Here is a 20,939-nt window from a genome sequence, read left to right as displayed (position 1 = left end):
AGAAAAACCAACCAAGAGCATTAAGATTACCCATGTTTGAAAATCATTATCCCTCAGCTTCCTTGAGGCTGTTTCTCTTTGGTGGTTTCCCCCGGGCAGCAAGAAATTAGGCTCAGAAGTTGGGGGGGGGGGTCTGGACAGGGATGGAGGGGGCTTTAGTTTGCAGCTGGGCTCTGCTCTCTATGGTCAGCAAGGCTGGCAATGAGGTGCTCATGCTGTACTCTACTCACTAGCAAATGGCTTAGCTTCCAGAATAGAATTCTCCGAAGCAAGGAAAATGATTTAAATTTGTTCAGTGTGCCATATATATCAGAAATGTAATCAGCAGTTATCTGAGTGATATTTTCTCTTTGCTTATCTGTATTTTCCAATTTTTCTAAAATGAATATATATTACTATTAAAAGCAGGAAAAAAAACTTTGTTTTTTTTTACAATTTGTTCTTCTAGAGAGAAGGAAATTTATTCTTATTCTTATCAAACAAAGGTAAGTTTCTCTGAGAACACAAAGAACTTTTTAAATGTTATACCTCACAAGAGATGTCTAATTTAAAAAATATTAAAGGTTTGCTTTAGTTATACATAAAGCAAGCTAATGAGTTTATTTCTCTTTTCATGATGGCCACATCCACTTCACTCAGATTTGCCCTGGCTGGGGGTCTCCCCAGTGGTAAACCAAAGGCTAGCATTGCCCCTTTTTGCCTTGCTCTGTCTCCAAAGTTTACTTGAGAATTAGGAGGATGGGGAACTTTGAAAGGGAGGTCCCTAGTCATTATAACATGGAGCCTTCCCCATGTGACAACCAGGATTGGGACTGCCCTCAGGAAAACATCTCCCACTCCTGCTGAATCCCGGCTCTGTGGAGAGCCAGCATCTTACTGAAGGTTCTAAGGAATTATGGGGAGCAAAGAGCTGTCTCTGTGGTGCGATTTGGGGAGCATCCAAGGGAATTCCCCTGTCCACAAGTTACTTGCTTGACTTAAGGAATCGGGTTCCCAGGAAGCCCCTTGTGAAAACATCAACATATTTATGACCTGAGAGAGGTACAACATACCAAAATGTTACTCTGAGCTACTTGTCAAGGCTCAGGGGCAATGGCGCATCAGCGAGGTCACCTCCGGGAGTGGAGAGGACAGGCCCAGGGGTCAGCACGAGGACACCAGGCCCCAGAAGGCAGGGCTGGCCCCCAGAGGGAAAGTGTGGCTGGAGTAAGGTTTTAAGGCTTCTTTCTCTCCCTCTCAGAAGGTGACCAATCTCGTGTGACAGATGGAATGATGACACTGTGGCCTCACTCCGAGCATCCTTCAGCTGGATCTGAGCGTTAGGCTTTCAGGATTTGCTGGGTCTTTTCTACAGGCATCAGGCATGCCCAAATAATTTTTCAATGCCAGAATGATACAAACCCCACACAGAAATAGAAATAATCTTAAGGAATATTGAAAGATGAAGTTTTAAAAGTAGACGTGCCAGAGTGGGTGCAAGGTGTCTGGGCCCATTTCACTTGGCGCTTACTGTCAGGAAGACGGCCTCGTCGAGCTCCTCTGCTTCTCTCACGATGGTCTCCAGGGTGTCCTTGGCAGTGTCCATGCTCTGCAGAAAGTGGACCATCTGCTCATGCAGGAACTCCATCTTCTTCTTCTTCACTTCCTCGAAGCTCTGGGCTTTCTCATCGTATTGTGCCAAAACCTTCTTCATCATTTCCTCATTCTGTTCTTCTAGCCTCTTCTCATTTTTGCTACAGTTTTCCTAAAAACAAACACAGAAAAAAACCACCCCACTTCTGAATGAAACAAGATGAGCATGCTTTTTTTTTTTTTTGCAAAACACCAACCTTTTAAAGAATTGACCTCTGGCATTCTGATCAGAGAATCAGACATCACATACACAGTCTAAATTTCCAATCTACCAACCCATTTTGCCATAATTAGCTTTGCAATAAAATTTACTGTAACAGTATCATCAAGAAAGTTTTAGCTACCAAAATACAAAAAACAAACAAACAAAAATGAGATATGTTTATGAAAGTCTTGCCCACCTGCATCCCCACATGATGAAACTTGACAATGGCATCACAGTGAGGACCACTGGCCTCCAGGTAGTGGAGAAGGGCCAGCATCGTTTCGCCACTCCACGGAAATCCCAGTGTGAGGGAGGGAGCAGCCAGGATACTGAAAAGGGAGCTACGTTCCCAAATGTTCTCCAGTGAGGCCACAGGTTCTACCACAGTGGGAGAAACTTTACTGCCCATCTGGACACACCCAGATGCCTGGCTGTCCTCACCAGGGCTAGGGATAAGATGATCACATAATTTACTGTCTAAAAGGGACACTTGGGGGAGGGGACATTATAAATCATTAGCAGGTGTTAACTGATCTACAACAGGACATAAGCAGAACTCTCACAAGCAAACCAGGATGTGAAGCAGTAGGGAAACTGCAGCATCCTTCTGCAGTGGCTTTGGGCCCTCTGCCACTCGTGACTGACAGGTGAGGGTGCCTGGGCATCTCTGTATGAGGATGGAGCATCATTCTCCCTGCCCTTCACTGTGGACAGGGCAGGAGCCAGCAGCTAGGAGAGCACGAACTCATCAAGGACAGTTGTATTATACCATGAGAGGCCCTCATTGGCTCTGGGCATGGGACGTTGGGCAGTGACTGAGAGTTTTTCTGCAGAGCTAATCCAGTGAGAGGCAGGAAAGTAGAGCAATGTACCTTAAGACTCAGTTTCTTATCTATAAAATGGGAACGATAATAATTATACATATCACATATTGTTGTGAGGATTAAATTAGGTAAAGCACATAAAGCATCTGCTCTATTATAGTAAGTGCTCAATAAACAGATGTCTGTTTTTAAGGGCAATTCTTTTATCCTTAGACAGAAAGTAGTCTCTCTACACACAGAGGGAAGACTTTAAGGATTCTCACTGTGAATGGAACAAAACCAACAATGGCAAACAACACACGCACACAAAAAACCCCAAATCAGATCCTTTTAGCTCAGAATCGTTTACTTGCGAAACTTGAACAAACCAGGTTAAAGGAAAATGGATATGTTAACTTACCTCGATGGTATTAAAAAAGGATTCTATCTCACTAACAAAGGCTTCAATCCTCAAGGACTTCTCTTGTAAATTTTCTAGAAATTCTGCTAATTGAACCTGAAGAAAAGAATTACGATATCCTTAGTACATGACATATGGGAAAAGAATTTCAACCAGTGAGTTCCAATTTCCTTATAAATTTAGTATGTTTAGTAGAGATGTACTATATTATATCCACTAACAAATCAATCTTTAAATTTTCTTTGCTGCTTCATCTAAATTGACTATAGATAATTCTGTATGATAAACAATTAGGAGGCTTTGAGTGAGAACCCCAAGGCAACAATAAAAAAGACAGTTTATCTTCTCATGCAAAAGAAAGGACTTCTTGGTAAATTGATGAGCTGAAAGCATACTTGTTGTAATGAACTATGGATTTGAATGCTTTCTCCTTAGTTAGGCCTTGATTTTTATACTTTCTGAGAGAGCAGCCTTTTTGCAAAACTGGCCCAATATATCTGAGTAGTTTCTTCACATTTGTGCCAATGGCCTCAGGTGTGCCAGGAAGACCTGACTCTGGGAAGGTGATCAGAGCGCCACCAGGCCAGGAGTCCAGCATACCAAATGATAGAAACCACCTACTAAAGGGATCTAAAAGTTACAGTGACCCTCAAAGGGTTAAAATACTCAAGGGGTAATAGTCAAATAGAAAATTTATGGGGTGATGGGGAAGGATAGTATCTACTTTAGTCATAGCTATAAATCTAGCAGCAGTCAATCCTGCTAAAGTTAAAAAATAACAAAACAGAATAAGAGAGGTGCAGCTGCCTGATCGACTATATACAGAATAACCAAGATACTACACTAATGGCAGCCTGCGTGGGATCGGCCTCTACTTCCGTCTGTGGCCCTTACCTCTTCTCCAAAGCCCTCAGGGTCCGATTATACAAGCTGTGTCTTTTCCTTGGACTCTTTCTCACCTGTGTGCCTTTTCATCTGGTATCCCCTGTCTCTAGAATGTTGTCTCTGCCCTAAACTGCTAGAAGAGCTCTATCTCATTTAAGGCTCACCCAAGTTTCATCTTTTAGAAACACTTTCCTTAACACTCCCCTTCCCACCCATAGGTGAGTTTCTCAGAACACTGTGCTCCCACATCCTTGTACTGATATGGGGGATCTACAAGTCCATCTTCCTTTTTTCGCCCTCATTACTAATGATTACTAATGATCTCCCTGTCACTGGAGATCAATAAACATTGATAACAAAGGAAAGGAAAGAGTGAATGAAGACAACAACAGAAAAAAGATAAGCACACAATGGGGATGGACTGGGGAGGAGACACAAGGACTTGGAGAGTCTATAAATGCAGCCATCAGCTCCTGAACAGACACAAATGCCTACCCAGAAGATGTTAGAGAATTCTTAATTTACAACTTTTTTCAATTGATTTTTATTTTAAGAGTTGCCAACCAACTCTTAATCTTCACAGCTGACTTAATGAAATGAAGCAAAATCCCTTGGCTTTAGTCAACTGCGTTTCCACTTTCTCCTTCTCATACTGTTTAGAGAAATTCAAGAATAAAAAATTTTAAAATGATTTTAAGGGCACTGCAGTGGCTCACTTCTGTAATCATAGCAATTGGGGAATCTGAGGTGGGAGGATCCCTTGAGGCCAGGAGTTTGAGACCAGTCTGGACAACATAGCAAAACCCTGTCTCTAAAAACATGAAAAAAAGTTAGCCAGGTGTGGTGGCAGGCGCCTGTAGTCTCAGCTACTTGGGAGGCTGAGGTGGGAGGATCACTTAAGCCCAGGAGTTTGAAGCCACAGCGAGCTATGATCACACCACTGTACTCTGGCTCAGATGACGGAGTGATTTTAAGGCAGTAGACATCATATCTCTCTATTTATGACATTTGTTTTAAACTGACAATATTTAGTCAATTATTTTTTAATTTCTAAAACTCATGGAGGTAAAACATAATTAAGAAGGCCAAAAAAAATTCGGTGCTCTTTCCGCTGACAGTAGTTATTAGTTAACAAAACCAAGTGTCACCACTGAATGGGGCACACTTCCACTGCAGCTAATGCATCTGATGTCTGAGATTTCACAAAAGAAGCTGCCCCACTTCCTAGCCTCAAACTTTAACGAGTAAAGTTTCTACAGAATTTCACCCTGGAGAAATAGAACCAATATCAGACAAATTGAGAAGGATTAATTTGGTAGGGAAAAAATGCCAAGATTCTAATATGTTATCCTATTGAATCAAAATGAGTCTGACAATTATTTAACAGTGACCTAACTGAACGACCATATTGAAAATCACTATCATTAGCAAGGCACTGACCCAAGCAATATGGATACACAATCAAGAGCCTGAGCTCTGGTAGCAGACAGACCCAGGTACCAATTCCAGTCCAGTCTTCAAGCACTTAAAATCACTGAAACACTCTGAGCTGATTTCATTATCTGCAAATTGATGACAGTGTCAGGGTTGTTTTAAAAAATCTTTAATATAAGATATTCTGTGTATAAAGAACTTAACACTGGAATAGAGTAGGTGCTCAATTCTTGTTATTTGCTAATTTTAAGATAAATCCAGAGGGGAGGCAAGATGGCTGATTAGAGACATTGGTCACCAGATCATCTCAGAAAGAAGGAAAAGTTTTAGATGAAAAAAAAACACAGTCTAGGTGTAATGCTGAGGGAAAAGTGCCAGAACCTACCAGAGATTCCATGGGAAGAAGTTGTGGAGCAGAACAAGAAGGAACAAGATTTCAACAGATAACAACCCCTGAGGAATATGGAGTCCCATGGAAAGGGAAGGTGGAGGTATTTGCTTTTCTTCCCCTCATACCTCTGGCAGACTGCAGACAACCTCATTGTCATGCTTGCCTTAAAAAAAAAATAAATAAACTGGGTATCCCCATATAATTCATTCTGTTAAGAATACCACAGGGTTGCAGAAAGAGAAAGGATTTCTAAGACTTACATCTTCCCTTGTCAACAAGAGACAGGGAATCTGCCCATGCACATAGTCCACCACCACTATAGCCTAAAAATAACTACCACTGGAGAAAACCACCACACTAAGGATATCTATAACCAAGGTATCCATGCAGAACCTTGACCCCCATCAAAGTACCTGCAAGCAAAGCCAAAGTCCTTACCCAATATATGCTACAGATACACCATTAAGAGTTGGGGGTGGTGTGAGGAAGTCCCACCTAAACAAAATAAAATCCAAAAACAAGGAGCACCAGCTGCTCCACATGAAAGGAATCAGTGCAAGAACCCCAGGAGTATGAAAAATCAGAATGAGAGGACCCCCTGCCCCAAAGGAGCACACCATCTCTCTAGCAATGGATCCTGACCAAAATGAAAATACTAAAATGACAGATAAAGAATTCTAAATATGGATTGTAAGGAAGTTCAATGAGCTCCAAGAGAAAACAGAAAAACAACTGAAAGAAACCAGAAAAATAATTCAGGAAATGAATAAAAAATTTACTAAAGAATACTGATGAAAGAAATCACAGATAACAAAAACAAATTGAAAAGCATCCCCTGCTCATGGATTGGTAAAATCAATATCATTAAAATGTCCATACTACCCAAAGTGATTCACAGATTCAACACAATCCCCATCAAATTACCAGTGTCATACTTTTCAGATCTAGAAAAAATAATCCTCAGCTTCATCTGGAACCAAACAAGAGCCCAAATAGCCAAGGAATCTTAAGTAAAAAGAACAAATCTGGAGGCATCACATTACCTGATGTCAAATTATACTACAAGGCTATAGTAACCAAAACAGCATATTACTGGCACAAAAATAGAGACATAGACAAAAGGAACAGAACAGAGAACCCATATATAAAACCATCTACCTACAATCAACTGATCTTCAACAGAGCAGACAACAATATACACTGGGGAAAGGAAGTCCTATTCAATAAATGGTACTGGGGAAATTGGGTAGCCACATGCAGAAGAATGAAACAGGATCACTATCCCTCACCATATAAAAAAACTAATTCAATATGGATTAAAGACTTAAATGTAAGGTATGAAACAATAAAAATTCTAGAAGAAAATGTAGGAAAAACTCTTTTATACATTTATGACTAAGATCCCAAAGGCAAATATAGCAACAACAACAAAAAAATAAACAAATGGGATTTAATCAAATAAAAAATTTCTGCACAGCAAAGGAAATAATCAACAGAGTGAATAGACAACCTACAGAATGGGAGAAAATATTCACAAACTATACACAGACAAAGGACTGATATCCAGAAACTACAAAGAACTCAAATAAATCAGCAAGAAAAAAAAACAAATAAACTCATCAAAAAGGTTATTTCAAGGTCATGGGCAAAAAACATGAATGGAAGTTTTTTGAAAGAAGATAGAAAAATGGACAACAATCCTATGAAAAAATGCTCAACATCACTAGTTATCAGAGAAATGCAAATTAAAACTACAATGAGATACCACCTTACCCCTGTCAGAATTGCCATTATTAAAAAGTCAAAAAACAATAGATGCTAACATGGATGCAGAAAGATATGAATGCTTATACACCATTGGTGGGACTGCAAATTAGTACAACCTCTATGGAAAACAGTAAGGAGATTACTCAAAGAAATAATGGTAGACCTATCATTCAATCCAGCAATCCCACTGTTGAGTGTCTACCCAAAGAAAATGAAGTCATTTTATCAAAAAGACACCTGCACTCGAATGTTTATCACCACACAATTCACAATTGCAAAGATGTGGAATCAACTTAAGTGTCCTCCAATTCATGAGTGGATAAAGAAAATGTGATATATACACACTCACACACACACACAAAAACACACACACATGCGCACACACACACCATGGAGTACTACTCAGCCATAAAAAGCAATGAAATAATGTCATTTGCAGCAATGTGGGAGGAACTGGAGACCATTATTCTAAGTGAAGTATCTTAGAAATGGAAAAAGAAACACCACATTTTCTCACTAATAAGTAGGAGCTAAACAATGATTATACATGATCATAAAGTGGTATAAAGGACATTGGAAACTAAGAAGGGGAGAGGGCTAGAGCGGGGTGAGGAGTAAAAACTTACTTATCAGGTACAATGCACACTATTCTGGTGACAGGAACACTGAAAGACCTGATTTCAGCATTATACAATTCATCCATGCAACAAGAACACTTGTACTCTCCAGTATCTGGAAATAAAAATTATTCTTAAAAAGGATAATTCCAGCTGCTCTATGGAGAATGGATAGAGGAGACAAGAATGGGGAGACCAGTTAGAAGGCTATCAAAAGGTAGATGTGAGTCTCAAAGTCTAAATGCTGATTTCCAATAGTACCTCTAGGGAAGTGGAGTATTTATAATCACTTACATAAGTATATATGCTATGACTAACTTTTTTTCTTTTTTCCTTTTTTTTTTTTTTTTTTTTTTTGAGACAGAGTCTCGCTTTGTCGCCCAGGCTAGAGTGAGTGCCATGGCATCAGCCTAGCTCACAGCAACCTCAAACTCCTGGGCTCAAGTGATCCTCCTGCCTCAGCTTCCCAAGTAACTGGGACTACAGGCATGCGCCATCATGCCCAGCTAATATTTTCTATGTATATTTTTAGTTGTCCAGCTAATTTCTTTCTATTTTTAGTAGAGATAGGGTCTCACTCTTGCTCAGGCTGGTCTCAAACTCCTGACCTCGAGCGATCCTCTTGCCTTGGCCTCCCAGAGTGCTAGGATTATAGGCGTGAGCCACCGCACCTGGCTATGACTAACTTTTTATCTGGAACATTGGGGTCCTATAGACATAGCCAGAAAGTATGCAAAGATTTCCCATTTCTAACATAAATTTTATAAATAAAAAGGAAATATAGAGAAAATCAGAATTTAAAATGTCTTAATGCCTTCAGTATTTATATATAACTTGCAATAAAATTTCTCAATGTAATGTAAACATGTATTTTCAAAGGATGATATTGTAGATAGAAAATAAATTGTGCGTTATGCTCAAAGATATTTTTATTTATTTCAAATTATTTAGCATTTTTGATAATGTTAAGGGCTATTGCCGTAAGATGACAAGCTCCTTAAAGGCAGCGACCCTGTGTTATTTATCTTGGTATCCCCAGAACCTAGCAAAATGCCTGGCAGATAGTCTATGCAGTCATCCTCGGTATCTGCAGGAGACTGGTTCCAGGACTCCCGGAAGATACCAAAATCCATGGATGCTCAAGTCCCTGACATAAAATGATGTAATATTTGCATATAATCTACACACATCCTCCTCTACACTTTAAAGCATCTCTAGATTACTTATGATGCCTAATATAATGTAAATAGTGTTATATTATATTTTTATTTGTATCATTTTTATTGCTGTATTATAATTTTATGGATATTTTTTCCCAAAATATTTTCTATCTGCAGTTGGTTGGTTCCAAGAATGCAGAACTTGCAGATACAGAGGGCCAGTTGCATTCAATGAGTCTGTCAAATCAATCTTAACTAAATTCTTGGAGAAGTATTCCTAGTTTTCTTTTAGACTAATAGTTCTGCTTAAAGATGAATGTATCAAGTATTGGTCATTTTTAAAATTCAGAAAATGTGAACGTAAATTAAATGTATATGTATTATTAATTATTTGTATGTTTTTAAATCTATTTACCTTTACAGCACTTATAGCTGTGTCAAGTGTTGAAACCTCATGGTCTTTGTGAGTGCCAAACGCCTTGTCAGTAGCAGAAATTGGGCTTTTGCAGGTGTAGCAATATGTGTCAATCTGGGACTTTTTCAGTTCCGTTTGTGCCTTTTCAGTTACTAACTCTGATGGTAAGTGATCACGTTCTTTTCTCTCTCTGCCCAACTCTCTCTGTTCAGCAGATGGACTTTGTTCCACCTCACTCACAAATTCATTTTCACTGATATGTTCAAAGGATTCCTTTCTTTGAGATGACACATCTTGAGGTGTGGATTCTGAATATAGTTCTTCTGGTAAAATGTCTTGAGTAACCACTTCATAATTTGGGGATTCAGCAAATTCATACTCATCCTGAACAGGGCTATTGCGGACCCTCTCTTCACTCGGCTCAAATGGGACCAGGAGTTTAGGTTCTTCTTGCGGTGTTTCTTGAACATAAGTTGCCCCAGATGCAAATTCTTCTTCTGGAAAGGACACTTGTACTGGGACATTCAGATTGACCTCTGGACTTGCATTTCCCGCTTGGTTACCCTGACTGCTTGCTTCATCTATGGGCTCCAGAATATGATGGGTGTCTTCAAATGGAACAGCATAACTTATCTTCTGGGTAACCACTCTGACTTCCTCAGTGATGGGAACTTTCCTCTGCATTGCCACATCACCAAGGGTCTCCACATGGCCTACCGATTCCCCTTCCCTGTACACTGCTTTCTGTTCATCTTCCAGACTCTTCTCCCCCAAAGTAGTTCCAAACCTCCCCCAAATTTCTCCTTCTGCAGCTATTGGTTGGTATGAATCATCCTTACCAACTCTTTCTTCCAGACATTGGCCTTGGTCCTTTTGAGTTACAGATGTGTCATGGAGAATGTCATCTTTGAGTATGTACTTCTCAAAATATATTCCTGTTCCATCATCAGTGTCAGAATTTCTGCTTGGAAATGATGCCTCAGAATTCACACTGTCACCTTCAGAAGCTGTCTCCTCTTCCTTCTTTTTCTCTCCAACTGCTTCTTCATACAGATCTTTATATAAAAATGCAAGTGCAGGTGGCTCCTCCAGAAGTTCTGGATTAATGGCCTTAGCAGTAGTAGGAAATATTTGGGTTCGTGATAAAACTCCTTCCTCTGCCTCAAATAAAGGCATCCCAGGTGACTTTGAGTCCACATCTCTATTTATGCCCTTTGAAGCATTTCTGTCAGCTGATTTTTGGATAACCAAAGACTTTTGAGTCTCTGGATAAGATTCTTTGCTGTGGTCCTTTTCTGGTCCATAAAAACTTTCATCTAATTTCACCAAATCATATTCATGTTCTAGGGCATGTTCCTCCAAACTTTCTGGGAAAGAGATAGTTTCTTTTGTAACTTCCTTTGAGAGTTTCTCTTCAACATTTAATTTCTGTGGAGCTTTTTGTTTTTCTGGGTCTGGGGAGATGTTATAATCAATCAAAGTATATTTTTCAAAATAATCCTCTTCACTGGGAATTGTGGGCTGAATAAAAGCTAAATCACCAGTTTCGGAATCTGTGCCTATCTCTTCTTTTGTCTTATGAGTTTCTTTTTCTTTATTTTCTTTCAATGATATAACTTTTTCATCAGAATCTTCTAACTTGCTCTTTAATATTTTATGGCAAGCAACTGCCTCTCTATCATCATGGAGTGATAAGGTTTTAAACGAGGCTTTCTCTTCCAAATATTCTAACTTATCTTGCATTTGTTCACTTTCTTCTTGATCAGCTGAAAAAATAAAGGCAGGAGCATGGATATTTAATATCTCACAGCCTTCAGAAATGATACTAAAAGCACTCTTCTGATCTTCTGAAAGTCCAGCTGGCTTACTAGTGACTGTAAATTCTTCATCTTTTGTATATGTGTCTTCAGGTTCCTTGGACATTTCTTTAGTAGAAACTATTTTATCAGCATGGGTTGCTGATGCATTAGTTATAAATTCAGCATAGTTGCTTCTTGGTGAAGAGAGTGGTTCATTTACATGGATATCTTTCCCAGCCTCCAAGTGCTGCTTTGAAACAAGAATAGATTGTTCAGGCATATCAGATGTGTGATCTTTAGATGTTTGAATAGTATGGACTGTATACCCATCTGGAGTCAGTTCTGACCATGGTATTTCTTGTTCCTTGGCTATATTAATTTCAGGAGAAGCTCCTGAAGCAATAGTTTGTGGTTTTACAGATGACAGCAAATATGGTGGTGTTTCTAAGTTCTTTGTTTCATCAAAATGATGATCTAAACTCCTTTCTGATTCTTTAGATGGAGATCCTTGCTTCATACTTTCTTTTGTGATATCTGTTAAACCACCTTTGGATAGTTCTAACGCTTTGAACTGTCCCCTTTCTTCACTGGGACTTAGCATATCCCTGTGTGACTTTTCTAATACCAGTTTTCCTTCCTGAGATAAAGAGCGGTTATCTGTTTCATCACGACTAGAAAGATCTGCTGGAAGGACAGTTTTGGTTTTCTCCACCAAAACTTTATTTTCTTCTAATGGATATGGTTGGGTTTCTACTGCCTTTGTTTCTCTGATCTCTGGGCGAGCCTTTGAGAGACTGGTTTCTGATTTTTCAATAACTGACGTAGCTGTAACTAATGAAAATGGTTGAGTTTCACCCAAAGAATGACCTAAAGAAACATCTAATTCTTTAGGCATAGACCTGGATACATTCACAGAATAAGGCTGATGTTCCTGCTGCTTCTCTTCTTCTGAAAACACATGTGCCTGCTTTTCTTTCTCTTCTCCTTTCTCCTCTTCAGAACTGACAATGATTTGGGATCTTTCTCTGCGGTCTTCATTTTGACAGACTTGTTGCTGCATAACAGAAGCTTTTGATTCTTCCAGTTCAGTAGGTCTAGATCCATGTGTAATTTGTGCCTTCCCTACTTCATTATTATCTCTACGCTCTAATGGGGCTCCAGTGTCTTGTTTTTCTTCCAGCACCTTCTTTTCTGCCAAGATATCCGATCTGGTTTCCAGGTTATCTTTTTCCTCAGTTGGGCTAACAGACCTGAGTTTTATTTCCTCTTCAGAAATTTTCGAGGAAATAGGTTTTGGCATTTCTTTCTTTAGTCTATCTTCACCAAGATCAATTAAACTGCCTTTTGATTCTTTTACTGGCAAAATTATTGACTCCGGTTTCTCTGATTCTTTCGTGATATTTTTACTTGTGAAGACAGATGAAGCTGACTCGGGCTGTTGTGGCACCTTATCCACTACATCAAATGAAAGGAGCGATTTTTCTTTTTGATCACTTCTTGGCTCTGCCTGAAGAATAGAAATATTCCATGTAGATGGAGGAGCGATTGCTGGCTTCTGGACTCTTTTACTTTCTGCAGCATTAAGAGGAGCAACATTTTTGGCTTCTTCCACAACCAAGTTCTCACCAGCGGGTGAAAAAGGTTGAGTTCCAAGATGTTCCTCACCATCAGCAGAAGTAACTATTGATTTTATGCTCATTTTCTCTGAATAGTCTGGGATTTCTTTCTTCCCATAATCTTCACTAGACACCTCAGAATCAGATTTCGGTTGTTGTAAAACTTCTACATTTGATAACAATGTGGGTTGTGCTTTAAAGTCTTGACCTTCACCAGATTTAACTAAAGTACCTCTGGATTCATCAGCAGTTTTAAGTTTTACCCCTGGTAAGGAAGGATCCACTGCTTTCTCAGTCGCATTAAAATCAGTGGGAATTGTCCCTTTAGGTTCTATCACAGTCACCGCTTTTTCTACAGGTGAACTCGGCTGAGTTTCTAAATCTTCTTTTTCAGCAATTTTGTTATCTGGAGTGCTTGATCCAAAAAACAAACTGGACATCCATGCTCTGAAAGATGAAATTCCTTTCTTTCCCTTTTCCTCGGGAAGGCCTGGCTTAATCACCTTGGGCTGCTCAGGCAGCTTGTGTGTCTCCTCAGGTGACTCTGGGGGGTGAGGTTCTTGACCTGCTAGAATTGAGGGGAGGGGTTCTCTTTGTGTGGGCATTTTCACTTCAGGTGCTTGTTTCCCTCCCTCACTGGCATCATCTACAACCTTTGACGGAACCATTTTTGATTCTTCTGATGGCTTCTCTTCAGGTAAAGGAGGTGTGCTCCAGTGTGCTGCTTCTTCATTGCCCAGTGAAGGTTCTACAATTTCTGCCAGGAAATGGGCTGTTTTGACAGGAGAGGGGATAGTTTCTGACTTCATCTGCTCTACTGATGGGGCAGACACTGGTTTCTGGAGGATTCTTTCGGGAGGTAGTTTGATTTCTTCCTGGCTCTCTTCTTCGCAAGGCCTGGAAAACTCTGTGTTTGATTTCTCCAATATCACACTTTCACTCCCCATGAAAGAATGGATCTGCTTCTCCTCTGCTATGTTTCTCTCTACCTGTCCAGCTAGAACTAAAGATGTTGGTTCTTGGTCCAGCTTTACTTCTTCAAAAGAATAGGTTTTACTTAATAAGGTCTCTACATTACCACTGGAAGTATCAACAGTAGATCCTGGTTCTTGCAATGGCAAATGAGGTTCTTCAGCAGAATGTGGCAGAACCTGCTTTCCGATTTCATAGGCATGGTCCTTATCCAACACAGCAGCCTTAATCTGCCCTGTCATCAGATCACTGCCGCCAGAGGAATCTGACTCCATAGTTCCTAGTATTCTTTCTTCATGTTGACTGGCCAAATTTTCTGGCTTTTCCAACATCCAGTTTTCATCCTTTGGAGAAATAAAAGACTCTTTCGTTTTTATTTCTTTAACATCTGCAGGCTTGGTTGTCATAAATGATTTTGATTGCTCCAAAGATACATTCTCTTTCATAAGCAAAACTTGTTTAATACCCAGATCTTGTTTATCTGCAAAAGAGGTGCTTATGTCAGGTAATTTAATAGCTTGATCTGAATGAAGTGCTTTTTCAGTCTTCTGTTCCTCAAGGAGGTCAGAGGAAATGATCTTTGATGGTTCTGTTATACTTTGGAATACACAGGCTGAATTTGGGTGGCCTGTTTCTTCATTTAGTTTAGTTCCAATATCTTCCATCACTTTTGTCTTCAACTTTCTCACTGGTGGTAATGGGGCTATTTCTTGACTTTCCCCTTTTTTAAAGTCAGTTGAATGGTTCAACTCTTCTGATATTCCTTTTAAAGAAAAATTATACGGCTGAAGTTCTTCTAGGTTGTCTCCTTCAACTAGAGAGGTAGGTGCTTCTTTTGACCCTAGGCTAACTACCTTAGGAGAGAAAGGTTTAATTTCTTCATTCTGAGGTTCCTCCTGCAGGCATGATGACATCCCTGAAATTGCAGGCACTGTAGTAAATGCATAAAATTCCCTGTTTTCTTCTTTTCCTTCTCTACTCCTAAGCTCAGCTAGGTCCTTTTCTAAAACAGAATCCCCTGTTTCAATTACGGGAGATTTTACTTGTTTGGTACCTATGGATTGAGTTTGTCTGCCTAAACCATTAGTGAATTCTAATTCAGCCTTTGGTAATTCTGGTGGTTGGTGTAGCCCATCTTTCTTCTCAGGCTCCGAAGAGAGCTCTGCCAGAGCAAGATCTCGTTTTTCTGACAGGAAATCTCCCTGAGCTGTAGGAGATGCTTCCATTGCCTGTTTCTTCTTATCATCACTGAGGGTCAGTAACGTTGGGGCTAAATCTTTTGACACTAAATTTTCAAAATCAGAACTTGCTATTTCCTCATCTTTGCTTTTTGGAAGTATGTGTTTGGGTGCAGGAGACACATTTTGTAATAAAGGAAGTTCAGTTTCTTCTGTCTTTATCTCACCACTTAGGTTGAGTGAAAGCACATGTTCCGGCCCTGACACCTCTGAGGCAGACACTAAGTTCTCTTTTTGTGATAAAACCAAACATTCCGAGTCAGGGACGGTAGAAAATAAAAGTCCTTGTTTGTCTTCTACCTTTGCTTCCTCACATACATCTGAATGCTGAGAAGATGATGGTTTGGTTATTGGCAACTCAGGTTTAACTTCTTCGGTTTCTACCTTTGACAAAATAGAATGCTCTGCTATAGAGGAGACACTTAGAGGTGAATCAGGTTTAACCTCCTTTTCTGCTTCTGACCAAGCTAAAAGTTTGGATGAAGAAGTTTCAGTGGGAGAAATATCTTTAATTTCTACCTTTTCTTCTTCTTTAAGAACTGAATGCTCATCTGTAGATGTTACCAGTGGTAGCAAACCACTTCCTAATTCACCCTTTCCTACTTTTGCTAAGACTGGATGATCTACATGGGTGGCAAGAGGTGAATCTGTTGGGATTTCTTCTTTTACCAATTGGGTTAAGTTTGAATCCAGCTTAGTTACAGATGTTGTGGTTGCTGAGGAACTGGTTTCAGTTTCTCTGTTTACTTCTGACAAAGCTGAAAATGCTGGGGCAGGTGGACCATGTTCGACTTCTTTTGCCACTCCTGATGAAGCTGAATGAAGCATTCTAGGTGTAGTCATTATTTTAGAATCATGTTTCACTTCTGTTTTCACTACTGATAAAACCTGAGGTGCAGATAAAGATGTTTCCTTTAGAGGTGAATATAGTTTTATTACTTCAGGCTCATTCTTGGACAAGATTCTCTGTTCTTGTTCAGAAGTCACATTTGGAGCTAAATTGGGTTTGACATCCTTCTTTGGCTCATCTACCAATTCAGGCAAAACTGAATATTCCATCCCAGACCCTGGAACATTTGGAGGCTGAGGCTTCATTTTTTGATCCTGTGATGCATGTGCTGTAGCTTCTTGAGAATCAGGCACAATTTCTTCCTTCCTGACTTTTGACAAAGCCATCTGTTCATCTGCAGCTTTTAGAGTAAGTGATGATTTAGGTTCCTGTTCTTTCTTAATTGCATGGACTGAATCAGGTGAAACTGAATACCGAGATGCAGGTAAAACAGGTTTGGTTTCTTCCTTTGCCATGGATGACTGTGCAAGTAAAGAAGCAGGTGTTGCAGCTACTGATGGACTAGTCTTAGTTTCTCCCTTCTCCAATTCACTGTTTAAATATGGTGGAATCAAGTCTTCAGACTCAGGCTCCAAAGATGCCTGAGTTTTCTGCTTGTGTGTCAAAATGAGATATTCAGATACAGATGTTGAGGTGATTTGAACATCTGGCTCATTTTCTGCTTTCTCTGGTTTATTTCCTGAAGGTGGCAGACTCAAGTCTTCTAGTGCAGACATCAAAGGGAAAGGTTCAGCTTTTTGCTTCTGTGATGAACTGAAATGCTCAGGTACAGGTGTAGCAGCTGTTGATCTAATTTCTTCCTCGTCTGTTTCTGAAAAACAGGAATATTCTGAAGCAGACACTTCAGTTAATAGTGAATCCTGCTCGGTTTCAATTTTCTCTGTTTCTGGGACTCTAAATGGTGGGATTGAAACTTGTGATGCTGAGTCTGGAGAAAAAAGTTCAGTTTCTTCAGTGTCTTCATCTGACAAGATAGTGTGTTCAGATGGTGATGTTAAACATATTGGGGAATCACACTCAAATTCTCTTTTCTCTGCTTCCTGAGTTGCATAGGATGGAAATGAGAATTCCGACACAAATGCAGAATCTGGAGAAAAAGGTCCAATGTCTTCTTGATCTTCTTCTGATAAATTCATGGGTGATGAGACACCTTTTAGATTTAGAGGGAAATTGTGGACAATTTCTTCATCCTGTGACTCTGGTGTTGCAAATGGTGGTACTGAAAATTCAGAAGCAGACGTGGAAGAGGGTGTGCACCGTCCCATTTCCACCGTCTCTTCTTCTGACAGCACATGTTCAGATGGGGGGGTGGAAAGTGGTGGGGCCTGGCATTCAGAAGTTATCTCAGTTGTGTGTGGTGGGCAAGACTGTTCAGATGCAGAGGCCCCAGCTGGGGAATATGGCCCAATGTCTTTCTTCTCTTCTTCTGACAGTATCATGTGCTCAGAAACACTTTTTGATTTTAGTGGGGTCTTATGGTCAATTGTTTCCTTCAGCGACTCTTTTGCTGCATGTGATGGGACTGAATATTCGGAAGCAGATATGGACTCTGGCATGTAACGTCCACTTTCCGAGGACTCATCTCCTGACAGGACCATGCGTTCTGGTGTAACTGTTGAAAACAGTGGAGACTGGCATTCCAAAGTCTTCTCAGTTGTGGATGGTGAGAGAGAGCGTTCAGATTCAGAAGCAACAGCTGGGAAATATGATCCAATGTCTTCCGTCTCTTCTTCTGACAGAATCGTGTGCTCAGAAACACCTTTTGATTTTAGTGGGGTCTTATGGTCAATTGTTTCCTTCAGTGACTCTTTTGTTGCAGGTGATGGGACTGAATATTCAGAAGCAGATGTGGACTCTGGCGTGTAACGTCCACTTTCCGAGGACTCATCTCCTGACAGGACCACATGTTCTGGTGTAACTGTTGAAAACAGTGGAGACTGGCATTCCAAAGTCTTCTCAGTTGTGGATGGCGAGACAGAGAGTTCAGATTCAGAGGCCACAGCTGGAGAATATGATCCAGTGTCTTCCTTCTCTTCTGAGAGAATCATGTGCTCAGAAACACCTTTTGATTTTAGTGGGGTCTTATGGTCAATTGTTTCCTTCAGTGACTCTTTTGCTGCATGTGATGGGACTGAATATTCGGAAGCAGATGTGGACTCTGGCGTGTAATGCCCACTTTCTGAGGCCTCATCTCCTGACAGGACCACATGTTCTGGTGTAACTGTTGAAAACAGTGGAGACTGGCATTCCAAAGTCTTCTCAGTTGTGGATGGTGAGAGAGAGTGCTCGGATACAGAGGACACACCTGGGGAATGGGGCTCAAATTCCTCATTCTCTTCTTCAGACAAAACTACATGTTCAGCCATAGTTTTGACGCTGGATGGAGAAACTGGCTCAACTTCTCGCTCCTCTAGTTCATGGTTCAAATCCCGTGGTACTGAATACTCTGATACAAAAGCAGAATCAGTGGAAACAGACTCATTTTCCTCTCTTTCTTCCTCAGACAGAGTGCCATGTTCCGGGGTTGATGTTGTCAGTAGTGGTAGAACAGGTTCCTCTTCTTTGTGCTCCATTTCAGGAGACAAACGTGGTAGGAAGGGCTTCTCAGAAACTAATGGACTTTCTGGGTATTCAAGTTCTATGATCTCTTCATCCATTAAATTAGAATCTTCAGGTTCAGGAGTAGCAGCTATTGGTAGGGAAGTTTCTACTTCTTCTTTCTCTGGTTCTTCTAACACTAGAGATTCAGAAAGAGACATGGATGGCTCAAGCACATTTTCTTCCTTCTCTCCTTTGACATTAGGATGAGGAGGGGTCAGTTGTTCAGAGACTGGTTCTGCCCTTTCCAGCGAAGTCAGGTCTAGCTGTTCATTGTCTGGGCCAAAAGCTTCCTGAGTAGATGCTGCCAGACCTGGTGAACCTGTCTCCAGAAAATCCTTCTCTGCCTCCAGTGAAATGGAACGGTCAGCGGAATATACATCTTCCTTCTGGACCTCATCAACTAAAGATGGTGAGACTGAAGAGCCGTTCTCTGGAGTTCTGGCTCCATGGGAAGCAAGTTCAAATTCTTCCTTTGCTGTTTCCAGGAACACAGTTTCAGATATATCAGGTGACAGGGGCGAAGGCTCCATTTCATGGGTTTTTGCTTCATTGTCTCGCTGCTGTGGCACTGACTGTGGAGGCCTGAGCTGTGTTTCTTGTTCTTCTGTGTCATTACTTAAATAAGAGGAAACTGTGTGCTCTGATGCAGACGTGGCATTTAAGGAGGAATCAATGTCAGTTTTCTTTTGATCTTCATGACTGAATAATGAGGTCAGGGACTTTGATCCTTTGAAGACTGTACTTCTCCAGGGTGGGGCAAGCTCTTTTACTTTTTCATCTTCTATGCTTTGGGCTACTGATTTGCCTGTTTTGGAAACTGTGTTAGAATCATAATTGCCCAAATCTGGCTCTAAGCTAATAGATGCATCTTTCCCTTTTCTATAATGTATTTCTTTAATTACGTAACCCTTTGGCAATGTTCCATAAAATTGTAGAGGAATTAATTCTTCTTTAACTGAATTAAACATCTTAATTTTATATTGTACTGTTCCTATGTAGACTGGCCTTAACACTAATGGCTTGTGTTCTTTGTATATTGCCCCAGTAATAGGAGGTGTATTTGAAGCGGTCTTCTTTTTCCTTGTTTTATCATAAATGCCTGTGTATGATTTCTCTTTCTCAATGTTTACTACCTGGTTGTCTTTTTTGTTTGCTGGAACATCTTGGGATTCAAAAGAATTTCTTTTTTTGTTGCCTTTCCGACGCAATGATGGTGAGCCACGCTTTGCTTTGTGAGTTCTTTTCCGAACCTTTTTAACTTCATCCACAATAAAGGAAACATTTCCTGGAGGAGAATTCACAGCTGACCCTTCCAGACTACACACACCAGAAGTCTGACTTTCTTCCAAGGCCCAAGGAGTAGAAGATCTATTTGAATTGGTCTCCCAGGTTATTCCACTATCTTCCCGTTGAACTGTCACCATGGAAAAGGAGGGGTCAGATATGATACACTCCTGCTTGGTCTTGCCCTCTTCATCCTGGTCTGATAACCTACAGTAAATAATAATATTCATAATTATATATTATAATGATAACATAATATTATTAATTGTTAGAATAATAAGTAAATATGTTTTTACCAGGTAAAAGATTAATGTGAAATTAAAATATAGACATCAATATTTCCATCCACATCAAAAAGAGGGATATATATCAAATAAAGTTTAAAAATTGAAGTCAGGACACCAAATACAGTGACACATCCCACTAGAATGACTCAATATCCCACAAACTCAAAAAAACTAAAGTTAAATTCATCACTTACCCTCACCCAGATTGCCTTCCTGATCCCCTCGGGCTCAGCAGTCACTCACGCTCACTCTGGTCACCAGAGTGCCTCTTGCATCTGTGCTCTCTGTTCCCACTATCGCCACCTCACCTAGCTTGCCATCACTCCCCTCCTAGATCACTGCCATTATTAGCCTCCTACCTGGCCAGCTGGTACCACAGTCACCTCTTGCCCTTCCCCACCCTCAACCCATCCTGCTTATCTTTCCAGGTTAGCTTTACTGAACATTTCAGCATGCCGTTCCCTGCTTCAAAATCTCAGTAAATTCCTCATACCTACAGGGGTAACAGAAAAAAACAATGGTCAAAATCCTTAGCTCTCTGATCCTATCTGACATTATTTCC

The 20,939-nt window shown here is 40.3% G+C and overlaps 1 protein-coding gene across 1 annotated transcript in view; it reads right to left on the bottom strand.

Moving 5' to 3' along the window:
- CMYA5 (cardiomyopathy associated 5) overlaps window positions 1-20,939 on the bottom strand; it is an 87,988-nt gene that overhangs the window by 37,623 nt on the left and 29,426 nt on the right. Inside the window, exons 2-4 of the mRNA XM_045566096.1 lie at window positions 9,731-20,297; window positions 3,062-3,157; window positions 1,511-1,744 (exon numbers count right to left, since the gene is read on the bottom strand). Coding sequence (XP_045422052.1) covers window positions 1,511-1,744; window positions 3,062-3,157; window positions 9,731-20,297 — 10,897 coding nt within the window. The remainder of the gene's footprint in view (window positions 1-1,510; window positions 1,745-3,061; window positions 3,158-9,730; window positions 20,298-20,939) is intronic.

The sequence above is a fragment of the Lemur catta genome, chromosome 12 (assembly GCF_020740605.2).
Source record: "Lemur catta isolate mLemCat1 chromosome 12, mLemCat1.pri, whole genome shotgun sequence".
NCBI lineage: Eukaryota > Metazoa > Chordata > Mammalia > Primates > Lemuridae > Lemur > Lemur catta.
This window is presented reverse-complemented; position numbering and strand designations above follow the sequence as displayed.